Raw genomic sequence first — 17,210 nt, 5'->3', positions numbered from 1 at the left:
TGTCTTCATCTGCTCACCCAGCAGGGACTTCTGATGAGGCAGCTACCGCTCATGGGCCAGCAGGGCAGGGAAAAGATGCTGAAAGGTGGTGGTTTGTCTGTCTGTCTGCAGTGAGAACCCTGGCAAAAGAGCCTCGAGTGAGCAAGGGCAAGGCCTGGTGTGCCCAGGCATGGCGCACGGAGCTCTGGGACACGCACCCTTCTGTGCAGTTGTTGTTGAAATGCCTTATTTAACATAAAGACAACATTTTCTAGGGGTTGGTGCTGCCAACAATACGTTTATGGAGGTTTTGTTTCTACTTTTCAACTAAGAGGATGGAGGTTTGGGGGCTTTCCGTGTGTAGTACGGTTGGTCCCCTTGTGCTAAGTACATACCACCTGTGTGCTGCCAGAAACGGGTTCGCGCATCTTCACCGATATTTCACTGATTCCTCTCCACAGCTGTTACTGAGCTGAGTGTCTGTGCAGAGTGGACGTTGTAAGAAATCAGTTGCTAGCATGCAAATCCAGGTATTTCTTCTGCTTCAAAGGATGGTTTTGCAGGGTATGTTTGGACTGTTCTTTTTATCGAAGCCCCAAACTCTTATCGCAGAACAGGTTTAAATGCAAATCTGCAAAGGATGGTTAGCATAAATTACATCCTTCAAAGCTAAATGCCATATCAAAGGAAATGTTAATCCTGGAAGCTAATTTTTATTTTGGGTAATAAGTCAAGAAGGGTTCTTCTGAACACATTTTTATTCATGTTGTTTTATATGTTATCAACTAGTTTGTATGTTTTTAGTAAAAATGTGGTGTTTGTATTGAACTGTATTTGTAATCAACTACCATCCACTTTGTTTCCAAATCCATTTTAATCCAGGATTAGGTGATGAGAGGCCCTGTATGTTTGGTTTCAGCCATCTTGTTATTTATTTGATTCCCTGGCTGACCCAGAAGAATCTTTCTCTTCACTACGACTGCGCAATTGGAACATTGGAGTCCTGGCACTGCTTAAGTAAATTCAGGTATTTCATAATCCCTTAGCCCAGAAATAGACATTTCTAGCTGCAAAGAGAGCACCGTCAGCCCTCCAAACACGTAATTGCTTTCAGCCCGGGGAGGCTGCAAGACAGCAGGAACTTTGAAAACCTGAAAGCCCTTCTACACCATCAGCTCCTCACAAATTGACTGCTGGGGTTTGTGTCTGTTTATGTACAACTTTTGTGATTTTCTCCCAGATTTACATAATGAACTACAGCAAAAAGTAATAAGGATTATTATCCTTACATGTAAAATGATGGAAGTGGTAATTCCGGTAGCATGCAAGAGTTTTTAAGCATCAAGGTCACCGTCACACGCGCTGGGCGAACTGTCACCGTCACACGCGCTGGGCGGACTGTCACTGTCACACGCGCTGGGCGGACTGTCACTGTCACACGCGCTGGGCGGACTGTCACTGTCACATGCGCTGGCTCTTGCGTTGTCACCTGAAATGGCAGAGGCTTGAGCCTGATGTTCCCTCGTCTGTTTCCGGGGCTGGGTTGTTTGGGCAGGTAGGTTCTGAAGTACAAACGGCGTTGTTCGCTGCACGTTTTCATCCCACCGCACAGCGCCTACAAAACGCTTTAAAGCAACATTTTTTGATTACCGAAGATGCACCTACAGACTCGGTAACTTCCACACAGTAACTGAAGAGTAGTTTTTCCCGCTTGCTTTGCAGACGTTATTCCGTGGGCCCCGGAGCAGCTGGCCAGGCTCAGGAGCGCTGCGGCTGACGAGAACCAGCCCTGCAGCGCGCGGGTGAGGAACCGGCTGGGCCGGAACGGACTGTCCTGTGGCTGAACCGTAAGTGATTTATTAGACATCTCTGAGACAGGAGGCAAATACTCTCTGCACCTTACAGATGGTGGGATTAAAACACAGATCTGGTTTCACAACTCTAGCTAAAATTCAGGTTACACATTATTTGGCATTGAATTTTTTTGAATTAGAAATCATCCAGAACAGCATTGCACCTAGAACCTTGAAAAACCATTTGATTTATTTGTTATATTTACACATTTGTCTTTAATCTAAAATTTGAACTTTGTGGAATGTTTTTGTCTAATCACCTCTAGTTTTAGCCCTTCACAGCTTTCTGCTATTTAACAAGTATTTTAATAAAAGTAATGTTTTTTCCCTTAGCCCGGTAAGTAAATCAGTGTTAAAAGTTCAACCACACAAAGTGCCTAGAAAAGCATTCTGCTCCGTAATTGGTCACTTCATCTTTCTTAAATCTCGTCATAAATAAGGACTAATACCAACATGACAATGCTGTTTTTTCAAATTGTTCATTTGCCAGTTTTAACAAGATAAAATAAATGGATACTTAATGCGGACATTATTTTACCAAAAAAAAGAAACCAAACCCCCAAACAAACAGACGAAAAGGAGGACACGAACACACATGGAATGATGAAAAGAACAGTGATATTGCACAGCTTCAGGTCTCTCTTCGCAGATTTTGATCCTTGTAATTAGGTATGTACAAATTCAGCAGAACTTTGTGTCCGGATCAACGTGTGGCCATTGGAGTGAATGTGGCACTGCAGCCTGCTCCCCGTCCCTCCCACTGCTACCCGGAGTTCTCCTCCGAGGGAGCAGGTTGCTGCCAGCTGCAGAAAATACATCAATCAACATGTTGATTCTGCATTTTGCTGAACAGCCCTTCAGAAATTATCCATAACGTGCACAACTTGATCTTGTAAATACTCCGAGTCTCAAAGTACTTGGATCTTCCAACACAACTTGCTGTGTCAAGGACTCAGTTATATGCAAAAACCAATCAAGAACGCTCCCTGATTTGTTGTGGTTTTCTTGAGATTGCCATCTCCTTTCGACTTCCCCGCGTGTCAGCGTCCTGTTGGATGCGTGAGAGTCAGAGGAGGGTGCGTTGAGGAGAAAAAAACAGGCTAAGTGGAAAAAAGGCCTTTCCAGCCCCAGGCTCTGCCGCCCGCCTCCTGCGCGCTGCTGGCGCCGGCGCCGGCCGCGCTGCCGTTCTGGCGCAGCCCCGCGCGCCCCAGCCGCGCCCGGGACAGGCCGTGCCTATGGACACTTTGCCTTCATGTGCAGAGCAAAATGTATTTTCCTCCTATCTGATTCTGTCTCTGTGCACCGGTGTGTCAGCCAGCAGGGCTTAACAGATACATTCCATACAGGAGACTGAGATACAGTATGTTTATTCTTAACTTCGGGTAACCTAAGAACTACAGGAATGAGAGATGCAGTATCCATTTGCTAGGATCCAAGACAACCATTTTTAGGGAGAAAAAAGTAGAATAAGTGATCAGTGCTAACACTACATTAGTTCCAATTTTGGGGTTTTTTTCTTCAGTCATGGTAGCTTAACTATTTATTGTCCATCTGGCCCACTTTTAACCTGTGACAAAGTTTAAGGCCTACACGTAAGGCCGTAACTTCACGATAGGGCTTGTTTCCTGTCTTCATATTCCACATCACTTGTAGAAAAGGGATAATGCATCTCAGTTTGCTTACAAGCTAGGAGATCACTTTGAAGTCTGCGTATTCCTAACTGCAAACAAAATATAGCACTTTAAACAGGTTATAAATAAACTGGTTTTCAAGCATAGAGCCAGCCCAACAATAACAATACACTATTAAAAAGACCTAAGGCAATGAATTCCATCTCCAATGGAAAAAAAGAAAAAAGAACTGTGCAAACAAGCTTAAAACTATTTCTTTGTGCCAGTGTTATAAAATGTAGATTTCAATAAAGCCTTGACCCAAATGCCAGGACTTGTGAAAAGAATCAGAACGAAACTGGTTACTTTATTTAGGAAAAAAATACTCTTACCTTGCTGCTAATAAAATTGGATACACGCAGTTTAAACATTTACAGTTGCCGTAACACTTTACACAATTCCTATATACGGGTGTAAGAACAAACATTAAAAGACAATGGTGGGTCAAGGCTTTACATTAAAAATAACAACCTACTTTTTCTATAGTCTCTAAAATACTATGTTTTTTCCAATATTTGCAGCCATTCAGGAATATTTTTTTTTTATTTCTTAGGAAATGTGTACTTTGTGCATGATCTTAATTCCTAATTCCTGGCTCTTTGGGCTGAATGACAAAAGGATCAAACCCATTGACGTGGATGGTCTCGAAGGGTCGGTGGAGAAACCCGGGCTCAGTTAGTCTCGTAGGAGGACAGCAGCGCCGCATCCACCGGCTCCATGCAGGATGGACAGGTAAAGGATCTCATCAACCAGTCATCTATACAGTCCAGGTGGTAAATGTGCATGCATGGCAGAAATCGGATAGGGTCCCCATAAACAAAGTCCATCATACAAATGACACACCTGGGGACAAGAAAAGAGAAAAAATAAGAAAAAAAGCGCCATACAAATATTTAAGCTGGTGTTACCACACTGGAAATGGAAAGTAACGAACTGTCTGCTCCTGGATATGTGTGAGACAAGCAATCTGTACCGCCTGCAGGTGCTGTGGGAGGTGTTTGCTCTGCCCGTGCTCGCTCCACCAAGCAGCAGGTTTTATTGTTTCGGTGTTCCCTTTGCAGGACGAGCCTGCGATCACGGCGGCAGCGAGGGCGGCCAGCCTGCTGCGGGCACGGGCACGGCAGGGGCGGCCAGCCTGCTGCGGGCACGGGGGCGGCGAGGGCGGCCAGCCTGCCGCGGGCACGGCGAAGGTGGGGGCGGGCAGCCTGCTGTGGGCACGGGGGCGGCGGGGGCGGGCAGCCTGCTGCGGGCACGGCGGGGGCGGGGGCGGGCAGCCTGCTGCGGGCACGGGGGCGGCGAGGGCAGCCAGCCTGCCGCGGGCACGGCGAAGGTGGGGGCGGGCAGCCTGCTGTGGGCACGGGGGCGGCGGGGGCGGGCAGCCTGCTGTGGGCACGGGGGCGGCGAGGGCGGCCAGCCTGCTGCGGGCACGGCGGGGGCGGGGGCGGGCAGCCTGCTGTGGGCACGGGGGCGGCGGGGGCGGGCAGCCTGCTGCGGGCACGGCGGGGGCGGGGGCGGGCAGCCTGCCGCGGGCACGGCGGGGGCGGGGGCGGGCAGCCTGCTGCGGGCGCGGGGGCGGCGAGGGCGGGCAGCCTGCCGCGGGCACGGGGGCGGGCAGCCTGCTGCGGGCACGGCGGCAGCGAGGGCGGCTAGCCTGCTGCGGGCACGGCCGCGGGGCTCGGAGCGCACACCGAGGAGCGGTAACCGGGAGCCACAAAGGTGAGGCAGTAACGTGAAATTATTTCTCTGTGAAGAGTGAGTAAAGGGGGGGAATCAAAACACACTATGAGGGCATGAATGACATGGGTTGGGAAAGTAAGTTTCACCTGTAACAGGAGAACAAGTGAGGATAAAGGTCATTGTTTTGAGAAAGCTATGTTAGATTACAGGCCCTGCAGATCAGGCAAAACCAGGAGGACAAGAGCGGCTTTCCCTGGGCAACCCCATACACCGAAGCAGCAGCCACATCAGCCCAGCCAGGTTCCTGTCCCTTACTCTCTGATCTTCTTCTCGGAGCCGTCTCGCCCGGGGTCGTAGACGCCCTTGGGGAGGTGCTGGATGAGGCCGATGCGCTGCGCTATCCGGATCTGCTCCTCCTCGGTCAGCTGCGTCGCCAGCCGCGTCTGGCTGGGCGTGGGGTGGTACACAGGAACGGGGACCTGCTCCTGAAACAAAACACGTCCGTTACGGCGCACACAATGGATCAGCTTCTGCGCTTAGTCCCACACATGTAGGATCTCCCACTCCTACTTTGCAATTTTGGGGCTATAATTGTACTGAGAATGAATGGGATAAAGAATCGAGGCCAGAATCCTGAGCAAGGAGCGGTTCACGGTTGTTCTCTGTAAGATCTTTGGAGCTCCAGGAATCATTCCTACAGGAACATGTCCAGCAGGCACCTGCGGAACTGCTGCCGTACTGCACTGAACACCACAGGGGCCAAGGACAAGACCCCAGTATTTGCAACAAAAAGTAGATTTTTTTCTTTTACATTTAGGAAGAATCCTTTGCAGAGACGAGGACAGCACCTATTCTTAGGAGTTTTAGAGAGGAAGGGCTTTTTTGTTTCTGTAATAATTAAAATTTATGTGAACTGTTCTGGGCCACACAAGCTCCAATCAGAACTGTGGATTTAATTCTTGTGTGTTTAAAAAGTGTCACCTGGACAATAGAAGGAATAGCTTAAGTAAGTAATCCAAGTTCTACATTTGTTCTCATACATTAATATGATTTCACAAGTTCTCCCAAGCTGGATTTCAACTGCTGTACATTTAAAGTACATATTTCCCAAACAAATAATAGGCACCATGCAGGTATGACGCAGTCCTTCCTCTGCCACGTTCTCAGAAACTTCTTCTCAATACTAACAAACTTTAGATGACATATTTTCACTAACATTTGTATTAACATGGTACTTATTTTACTTGCTTTCAAAGCACTTTTTTGGCCATGAATACCAATTTTGAACAGGAGATACTATTAGGACGGTATTCGCCAGTACCCATAAATCGATTGTTAACAGGGAGGCAGTTTCTTGTAATAGGCCCATTTCAGTGGCACCTCTTAAACAGCAGAAAAAGATTCAACCTGTAGCTGTGTTCTGAAAACAAACCTGGTGTATCAGCGACGCAATAGCATCGGCTCATCTGAAAAAACGCAGGAGCTGCTGCTGCAGAGGACGCTGCTGCAGAGCCCGCAGGCCGCAGAGCCCAGAGCCCGCAGAGCCCAGAGCCCGCAGAGCCCCCAGGGCCCGCAGCCCGCAGAGCCTGCAGGGCCCGCAGGGCGCGTGCGGCTGCAGGGCAGGGGCGCCGAGGCAGCACATGGCACAAGGAACCCATCACCAAACCGCCACTCGTCACTGGTATGGTGACAACATCGGCTTTTACTGTCCAGGACAGAGCCACCACCTTCCGAAATGCGTGTCCTGACAGAGCAGCGACTGCTGTGGGCACCCGCAGGTCCCTATGGCAGCAGGGACAGCCTTCCCCTCTCCTGCTCCCTCTTGACCTTTGGCAATGCTCTAGTGCTGCATTCAACTGCCACCAACACCTGGCGAAGTCCAGATACCGGGTTTAACACAGGTAACGCCGTGATTGTAAACCTGATAAAGACATTCTTCTTTCACGGCCAGGGAGCACAGCAGGCAGGCAGACGGACGGGACAGCGCCCGCGGAGCACACAGCAGTGCCCAGCAGCACAACTCGCTTACACAAAACGCTCATCACAAATACAGAAATGCTAATAAAAAGATACAAGTCTGCCTGAAAATTCTTTTAATACAGTGCCTACCACTCTCTAATTCAGCTGTAGGGTAAAATTCAAAGTCTCCTCTTAATTTCGCTACCCGAGGACTTTCCCCTCTGATTGCCCAGCAGAGCTCAGAGGAATTATGAGCAGGTTCAAGAGACAAAATGCCAGTGGTTCCGTAAGTTTCATTAGTTTCCTGACTAAACTGTATTTCAGAGAATGAGAGATTTCTTCTTGATCAGCTGCCTTTTAATGGTCTAAAACATATAAAGTATTCTCTAATCATTGTTTGGACAGCACCAGCTGAAGCTAGGGATGACCCGTCGCATACAACAGTACTCATGAGGGGGCTTTGCAGCCTTGGGTACCAACACTATAAAGCATTTTTTCTCACCCCAAGTGCTGCAGCCCCTCTGCACTGAACACAACAGCTCCAGGCAGAGCCCCGTCCTGCTTTTGTTTCAAGAACTTAACACCTCAAACTACCAGTAACTGCTCCCCCCCGAGCGTTGCTGTTCTTCTTTGGACAGATTATTACATCCACCGCAGAAGACAGTACTCCTCCACTTATTACAAAGACAGAGAGAACACTTTTTAGTATTCGGAGAGAGATGATGCATCCTCCTTCCCCTCCTGGAAAAAAGAGGAGCAATGTAACGAAGCACGGGCATGGGCAGGAGGAGGGGATGGATTGAGTACACCTGGCAAAACCATGACTGCACGTGATCATGCAGAAATACAAGGAAAGGAAAAAACAGGAGGAGGAAAAAGATCCAATAAACTCTCAGAACATCTGAACGTAGTAGTGACAACTGGCAGCGAATGCCTATAGCACAGCAGCAGCAAACCGGTCAGCTCAGCAGAAATTACGTAGCAAAAGGACACTACAGTGAAGTGTCACATTTGGACAATTCTGAAACAAGAACTCAGTCACGCTGACCAACCAATGACTGCTTCGGTTAGGTTTTGGACAGTAAATTAACACAACTTTTAACCCCCTTCCATGGGCACCACCTTCCCCATGGAGACAAGAACATGGGGACCTGAAGGACCCCGGGCCCCCTCCCCACCCCAGATACACAAACACTTTCCGCACTGCACGGGACCCCTCGGGCCCGTCCCGGGTTCGCTCCCGCGGGGCCAGCCCCTGCGCGCCGTGCCTGGCGCGCCGCTCGCGGCACGGGTTCATCGCTGCCGGCTGGGGGCTGCTACAGTTCACATACTGCACAAGAATCTCCTGTCGGATGAGGAACCCTGCGTGAAAACGGTGCCGTCTCTCACCACGACAGCTTTGTATTTGTGAATCCAAAAACCCGGGGGCTGGCAGCAGCTGCCACGGTGTTGCAAAAAATGCGTTAAGTTGCACTACTGTACATAAAAACGGTGACGACTCAATACCCTCAATCCGGCACGGTTCCATAACACGCTGGCTGGTGGCACTTCAATCTCAAATTGCCATTACTATGAAAAGCCAGAGCACCCCAGAAACTGGCTACAAACATACCAGGAAAATAGAAGAACACAGCTGCACGCATTGCAGAGATTTGAATTACGGGGTACACCGACAATGGCCTTTTCAAACCAGCCCTCTCCCCACAACAGATTAAAAAGGCATGTTTGTATGACTCTGAAAATACTTTAAACTATTTATTACTGAGAATACAAGAGCCCAGGCTGGTCTGGCAGTTTGAGAACGCGACGTCCAGCGTCCCCGGAGGGCCGCAGCAAGGGATGGAGCAGACAGCACAGAGCGCTCCCTCAGCTGCGCCGGGCTCCCTCCGCCCCGGCGGCCCCAGCAGCCCCCAGCACCCACCCATCTGGCCCCACCGCAGCAGCTGCATCCCCCGCTTTCTCCTCCAGCAAATCTCTGAAGCGCTTTTGGAAGCTGAGCTCACCCGACACTGATTTGACGCCGCCTGTAAGGGCAGAGCCCAGCCCTGTCACCCTCCGCAAAACCCCGCGGTTACTGTTGGTGCGTTTATCCTCACACAAGGTCCCGCCTGCTCCAGCCTGGACAGTCAAGGGTAACGACATGAGGGTTCGAGACTTCAGTCCACTTACATTTGTAGCTAGAGGCCCCCTTACATGGACACTTATATTAAAAGATCGTATTACCCAAGTAATTATTATTTTACTCCAAAGAGAAGCATGAATTTATTGCTCGTGTCTCACTTTTCTGTTATCTACCATGGAAAGTGTTTTTGCGGACAAAATTACAAAATACTGACCTTCTAGCCAAAGCCTGTATTTATTATTTGATAAAGATGTCAGGCACTTCAAATTAAGAAGGAATTTCATGTTAACTTAAAAAGGCCAAAACAAGTAATAAAAAACACACATAACAGTGTCAGGCCATGAAATAAAAATCACTTTCTGGCACTTAATTTGCTTTAATCAATTATTTTTTTCCCCTACGAATTTAGTAATGATGAAACATCTGAGATGGCCAGTCCTGCAGATACACAACTCTTTTCTTGTTCCCAAAGCAGGTGATGAAAGCCAAGGAGCTTGTGCTGACTGCGCGCAGCAATCGCTCCCTCCTACTGGCACTCCGCCCCGGGGTGACCGCGTTCGGCCGGCAGCCCCCGGCGGGGCGGGGTCTCCGCTCCCGGCTCCTCCGGAGGGAGGACAGACCGCCGAGGCCACGGCCGCTCCTCCGGAGGGAGGACAGACCGCCGAGAGCACGGCCGCTCCTCCGGAGGGAGGACAGACCGCCGAGAGCACGGCCGCTCCTCCGGAGGGAGGACAGACCGCCGAGGGCACGGCCGCTCCTCCGGAGGGAGGACAGACCGCCGAGGGCACGGCCGCTCCTCCGGAGGGAGGACAGACCGCCGAGGGCACGGCCGCTCCTCCGGAGGGAGGACAGACCGCCGCGGGCACGGCGGCTCCGCCCCATGTCACGGACGGACGTTCGCACGCGTGGCTCGCGGGCCCGGGCACTGTTCTGCGCACAGGTTCCCACACGCGTTCTGGCCTACAGAGGTTTCTCATCAATACAACTTGCCTTGGTTACTTATGCCGCTGTAAATCTGCCTTTCTCTCGTTTCACAGCATTTCCATCTTGTTTTGCAAATGCAGTGAATTTGTAACACTCTGAAAACAGGTCAGCAGTAGATCAGAAACTCTTAATCCCTGGATAAAGATTAAGATCCCCCTATGCCACATAGCAGCAGTATGTTATCAGGGCTTTTGTTTGTTGTTTTTAATAACTGCACCAGCAGGCACAAATTCTGCTCTCAGGAAGGCCAAAGGTGAGATGAACAATGCACAGTATGCAATACCTGCGGAGGTTAATCTGCCCCGCTGTCCCCAGCCGTGCCCACGGCCGCCCGCCCTCGCCCCACCGCGTCGCTCGCTCCCCATCGCCGCGTTTCTTCACCTAACCCAGCGCTCCACGCGTCTCCCCCTGGGACGGTTATTTTAACACCAGACCACCAGCACATCTGGTGATCTGCTCCAACAACGCAGACACACGTCTTCCTTGCTACATTTATCTAAGTCTTTTTCAGATTTTTAAAATAGCGGTAGGTATCGCGCTTACAGTCCTTGTGGTCGGTGCCTAATTAATTAATGCAGATATAAACGTTCCATTTGAATTTTGCCAGCTGGTGCCACAGCTCTTTTTGGAATCCCTTCGATATGAAAATGTCCTTATTGAAACGTGTTGTCGGAATGCCTTGCCTTTTTTCCTCCTCAAAATCCCCGCTGAACGTTATGAAATGTTCTCTTTTTGCTACTTTACTACTCATGAGGAACCTGCCGGGATGACAGTCCAGAGGCCCTTTCTGTGAACACCGTTCTGACCGGGATGGGAAGACTCCAGCTCCATCGGTATGTGAATGCACATTCTGAAATAATATCCTCCCCCAAGACGTATTAATGTAAAACCACTCACCATTATAAATGTGCATTATACAACAACTACAGCTTACTTTAATAATCCTTAGATTATGAGCAGCCTGCCAACTATAAAACCCTTTTTTCTGCCATACCATACAGTTCGTTTAGAAAGCTAAGTACCAGTTGCTATAAAACATCATGTAATGAAATCTTTACCTAATCTTTTATAGTTCTGCTTCGAGGTGGCCGGTCAGTATAAATAACTGTGATAGTTGAACACTTCCACTAAAAAGTTCTTTTGTAAGAAAAATCCCCTCCTCTCACCTCTCCTGCTTGGAGGAGAGACCCGGGACAGACAGCCAGATGGGACAGACAAGCAGGTCGGACAGACCTGGACACACGAAGGGCGCCGTTCTGGCACAGGCTGGAATCCAGAGCACAGGTCTGTCCAGCAGACACCACTCACTCAACAGTCACGCAGTCAGAAAAGAGATTAAACAGTACATTAACACCATATTAAGCAAAACTAACTCATCCTTTACCAAGTTTTCAAGCCTGCCAAACAAAGACTGATTCCCCTTATGTGAGAAAGACGAAAATCCAAGTAGTTCTCTCCCAATAAATAACATGTTTCAAAACAATTGCACCACACTGCTAAATATACGCTCACCTTCAAAACAGAGTTCCAGGTCCTTGCATTTCTCAGGATTCCTCCCTAAGGAGGGTTAGGGTTAGAAAACATAAGCAGCCATGGAAGAAAGCAAGTTCTGGCTGCCGACACTGCAAACATCACCTGTTCCCGAGCTCAGCTTTGCCGCTGGAAACGGGGCTGGAGCAGAGGGAGGGGAGGCACAAACTCAACACGTCCCGCCCGCTGCTCTCGGGGACGGTGACAAGGGCTGCTGGGGAAAGGGACTTTGCTTTCAGGCTTCCTACTCGTGCTGTCACACAAACCAAACTGGCTGCCCACCGCCAAGATAAAGAGTTGACGGTGCCCTTTGCCGCTTGGCCAGTGCAAACCCGGCCGCACCCGACGGTGACAATCACCTGCCACTCTGGACTCACCTGCTCGGAGATTTAATTAACATCAATGCGAACCTAAATACAAAAAGATTAGCAAGAAGCAGTTGTAGGGGAAAAGCAGTAATTAAAAAGCAGTAATTAATCCCTGGAAGCGCAATCTCCTGACACATCCAGATAGTTTTTACATTCCCAGGCTGCACAGCAGGTTTCTCTGACTCAGGGGCCATATCCTTGGGTACGGTTCCACCAACTGAACTCTCGTCCAGCAGCTTCGTGTTGGTTTTACCTGTCTTTGTTCCTCTCTCCAGTGATCCCAGCAAACATCAGGGTGTGAATTGCCTCAGTAAAGTGGGTAACACAGACACCAATGCACCCCAGAGCATCAAACTGCTCACCAGAGAACTGACTCCATGTCTCCAGACAGACCCACTGACAGCATCAGGCCACAATTTCTGAGAGATAACAAAGTTCTCTTACTATAGCTCCTAGCATATAGCTCCTGGCACGCACAGGCTGTTGTTATAGTGCTATGGCTATGTCACACACAACACTTACGGTTCAAGCCAGACGGCTGCTGGAGGAACGAGGAGCAGATTTAACAACAAATAAGAAGTCCCTGATTTTCTGGGAAGAAGAAAATGGTCCAGTAGCAGGAGGTGCTGAAAATAAGTAAACCTCTCTGCTGAAAGGTACAGAGGGAACCTACTTGTCCCATCCACCGACCGCTGCGGAACTGCTGGCTAGCAGGAGGCAAAAATAAAGAACACCCCAAGCAAACAAATCCACGAACCCAGTTAACATGTTTTTCAGCGGCTGGACCCAAGCGTAAGAGGCGGGGAAGCACTCGGGAGCTAAGGATGGAAAAGCTGACAGAACGCTAACAGTCCATGCAGAAATAGGAGAATCCTTCACACTTCCTTCAGATACATAGTGACTTTCTGGAAAGGGTAAACATCCATCAGTGTAACTTGTTTGTAGTATAAATCAAAGGGATAACAGCTAAAAATAGAGCATTGATGACCGTGGGTACGTCCGCAGGCAGCCCGGACTGCCGCTGCGCGGGTTCCGCAGGCAGCGCAGCTCACACAAACAGGCTTGTTCACACCTGTCCCACGCGCCCCCCGATCTCAAACACGTGTGACAGGTCCCAGACACCCGAACCACTCATCCGAGGCTTTGACTCACCTCAGGGCACGGCAAACAAGAGAGCTTAAGCTCACAGGTGCTTCTGCCTCCTGAGATACAAGCTCGGCCCAAATCCCCAAAGCATCGCACGCTTGGACAAGTCCGTGCACGTCCCTTACATGAAGGCCTTGATATGGATTACCGGACAGGCAGGCGCCTGGCGGAGAGTATAGGCACATATATAGGTGGCTTCAGACAGGCAATGTAACGCACCGGGAGTTAGTCAGGGCACATGTTATGCCCTGAACTCCCCACTGAGCCCACAGGCTCAGCGTAGCTGAGCTGAGCCCACGCAGGCCCTGCTCACCTCAGGGTGCCATTTGGGGGAATTCGGGGTTTAGGGTGCAGCTGCCCCAGCCTGTCTGACCCAGCCGGCCCCCGTGGGGCACGGGTCCTGCCGCTGCCGGCTCTCGCCCCGCCGCGAGGACGCCGAGCGGACACGCTCTTGGCCTCACGACAAGCAAACGAGCCGCTACCATGCGCCGTGCAACCGCCCCGGACACGGGCAGAGCCGCCAACAGGCGGCCCAGGGGAAAGTGGAGAAGCACCCCAGTCAGACTTCAGCCAGGAAATCCTGACTCCAAACACTTAAAATATAGCCAGGGCGCTAAAACGTATCTTTTGGCAGGAATTAAGTCAGTTTCAAGGCAATTCTAAGAACAATTGTAAAAAACAGCCCTTCCCTGTACTTCAGGAACAAGGTAGCCAAATTACAGAAATCAGCCCTAATTAGCCAAGAGGACAGGCTGGGGAGAAAGGGCCAAAACAGGGAATAAGCATGCAAATGCACAAAAGGCACAGACACAAGCAATCCATCAGGGGAGGACTGCTGAAGTATAAATACAGGCTGCACTTCTGTGTGTAAACAGAAGATGTGTATATATGTATATTTAAATGTGCTAGTTTGAACTAATAACAATACAATAACACATAGCAGAGAAATACGATGCAGAACTAGGAATGTATTTTAGAAGAAGCATAGAGTAAGTAGCATATTAAAGGATCAGCGAAATGAAGTGACCTCATCTCTAGGCTCAGATTAAGGTGTTATCTTGGTGTTATCATTAAAAGACAGGACAAGCACCCTCCACCCTCCCTGGACAAAGAGGACCATCCAAAACACAACAGCCTTGTCTAAAACAAGTTTCAACACGCACCCAAAACCATCCTATTGAATGCAAGTACCTCATAAACCACGTTCCTAAAATAGGGCTTAGATAGACAGAACAGCCCAATTAGAATGAGAACATCAACCCCATGTACAGTCTTCTGGGAGCATATGGTCTCCTGGGAGGTGTCAATTTAGCCTCAGATAAGAAGAAACAGGTAATGAAAGCAAACGGGCAGATCAACAGAAGTGATCCAAGATCATCTGCCCCCATGTACTGTCCTACCTGACAACACAAAATACTTTCTGTAGCTGCCCAGTTGTAAGAACACACCAAAAAAAAGAGGCTTGAAAGTGGACAGAGTATTTCTTTTTATCGAGATAGTCTGTTACCCAACCAAAATACACACGCGAGGGCTTCTGCAAACCTCGAGCAGGGAGCAGGTGATCCCCGGGGCAAGGGACACCAAGCAGAAACCTGATGAAGAACGTTCCGTGAGGCCTCGCAGCGAACACGGGCCCAGCAGAGCGGGACTCACACGGCGCGAACCTCGCCGCACCACGGAGAGAAAACACACCGCTCTGCTAAGGATGAGTGACGGGGGAGGAAAGTGCTAACAGTCCACGTCCTGTTGCAGAGGAGCTTCCAAAGCAGGTGGGGCTGGTGACGAGCTGGGTCTGCGTAACCACAGAGCGAGAAGACCTGAAGCAGACAGAGTGGTGGTGCGGGCACCTGCTGTGAGCCCGTGTCGGTGACGCAGCCCACGACAGCAGGGCTTGTGTCAAAACCCAGCGGTCTGCGTTATACTTCACTTGATCATAACTTTGTCCTCAATTAGAAATATTTTAATTGCCTTTCTAACAAAACCACCCCCGGTTAGGAACACTTGCTCCAGAGGAGGCTGCCGTGCCTCGGCAGTTTGGTGGTACACTCGAATCCACAGGCTTTTTCATTTTCTTTGCAGCATCTGAATTTCTAACACAGTGGATGTCCCCGAAATCCAGGTCTGTGACTTGCAGGCTCAGCCTGGGCAGCACAGCAGGGGCCAGACCGTGCACCGGCAGCCAGGAGGCTTCTCCAGGCCAGTCAAAGGATATAATCACGCTGCAGCTTGCAACAGCCTAACCACAGCTTTTTTTAAAGAATGTTTCTGCATCAGGCTGCCGGAAAGCCACAGGCAGATGAAGCCTCACATACAGCCGCCATACACCAGGGCACCCCAAATGCAGCTGGAGTCTCTGGGCTTGGCGAGGATGTCCCCGCCACCCCTCCAGCCAGCAGCTCCCTCCTTCCGCCGGGGCAAGCGATGCGGGATTTCTGTGACTCCTTCCACGTTCTGCAGCTGGCAATGGTGTTCAGATGCAGGGGTACTGGCAGCCCTGCCCTGCCGGGCTGTACACAAGGGACTGCAGTGTAACGTGGTGGGGACGCGGTCACCTGTCCCAGTGGCACACTCACTGCCATCGACCACTCCAGCGAGGATGAACACACACAAAATGCGATTCGGCTGTTTGTTTAGTGTCATTTGATAATAACATTAATTATTTCAACTCTGAGTCAATGAGCAGCAGCTGTAAACAGCCAGAGGCACCAATTCAGGCTATCAGCTCATCTCAGCCGGTCATTTATTCATCTTAAAGGAATGTCTCAGGCATTAAACCATTACTATTAAATCAGTTGGTTTGTTGTTTTTTTTCAAAGCAGTGCTGTATGTAAAAGCAAGGAATGACTACGAATATTACGGCACACCAAAGCCTGACACAGGTCCGCTTTTCGCTGCAGTATCAGCAGCGAACGCAAGGGCAAGGTTTCTATTTTTTCCAGCTAAGTCTTGTCCTCGCGAGCAGTGACTCTGCGTTTTCAGCTCACAGGGCACAAATCCAAGTGTGACCTCACGCAACTGTCAAACCTCTCCTAACAGAAAAGAGGCCTGTGCCAAGAACAGGTAGGAAAATCATAAATAGCTCCCACAGGAGTTGGTTATACAAGCAAAATATTTCCAGAATGTGTTTTTCCTACTTATTTTAAAGTTTTAAATGCATAGAGGCAGTTCAATGAGCATCTGGTTATTTCTTTAATCTGTCACCAGAAAACACACATTCATTTCACTGCAGCCAGTTGCTGGTGCAACCAGGACAAGCCACAAACATTCAGCTTCGCATATTTAAAGGGTATGACATCCATCACTCGCTGTATAAACAACCACTTGTCTACCAGCATTTTCAGGGTTTTTTGTGTTGGGGGGGGTTCATGTGTGTTTTCTTTTAGTTCTTTTACATACCCTTCTCAGGTGTTGCCTGTGCTGATTGTACACGACGGCTGGTGCTGGTTTCGGCGGCGGTACGCTGCGGGCGGTGCGCTGCGGGCGGTGCGCTGCAAAGTGCTCCGCGGCAGGCCCGCGCTGTGCGAGGGGCACGGGGCGCAGCCGCCGCAGCCTCACCCCGCTCAGCCCCGCAGACGGGAAACGCCTCTGTCCGGTCAGGCCGTTCCCCCGCTTACACCCGCTCTCGCGGAAGGTGCCAAGAGCTTCGTTTACACTGAAACTGGCTTTCTGAAGGAAAACTTCAGATGTCCACACCGCATTGCTGCAAGTGTCAGACAGGAAGATCTACAAATGTCCCCACCGCTACCCCGGAGTTCCAAACACTGTCAGGGACGCAGCACTTGAGCACCTACTTAAGTACTCGCCTGAACTAAGGCTCAGGCTGCTACAAAAATCTCAGAACAGAAAACTGTCTGAGAGGAAGGAGATGAAAACAGAGAGCTCGTTTTTGCGAATATGGACTGACTGGCTGGAAGACAAAGGC

At 50.0% G+C, this 17,210-nt stretch overlaps 1 protein-coding gene across 2 annotated transcripts in view; it reads right to left on the bottom strand.

Moving 5' to 3' along the window:
- Nucleotides 1-365: 365 nt before the first annotated feature.
- RNF11 (ring finger protein 11) overlaps nucleotides 366-17,210 on the bottom strand; it is a 33,835-nt gene continuing 16,990 nt past the window's right edge. Inside the window, exons 2-4 of one of the 2 annotated variants that reach the window (XR_013922404.1) lie at nucleotides 5,495-5,664; nucleotides 1,269-4,345; nucleotides 366-610 (exon numbers count right to left, since the gene is read on the bottom strand). Coding sequence is in view for 1 of the 2 variants with exons in the window: in XM_080348411.1 (XP_080204537.1) it covers nucleotides 4,174-4,345; nucleotides 5,495-5,664 (342 nt within the window). In the remaining variant the exon portion in view is untranslated. Of the gene's footprint in view, nucleotides 611-978; nucleotides 4,346-5,494; nucleotides 5,665-17,210 lie in introns of those variants that run through there. The other variant, XM_080348411.1, reaches the window with a different exon arrangement.

The sequence above is a fragment of the Nesoenas mayeri genome (assembly GCF_963082525.1).
Source record: "Nesoenas mayeri genome assembly, chromosome: 8".
Lineage (NCBI taxonomy): Eukaryota > Metazoa > Chordata > Aves > Columbiformes > Columbidae > Nesoenas > Nesoenas mayeri.
This window is presented reverse-complemented; position numbering and strand designations above follow the sequence as displayed.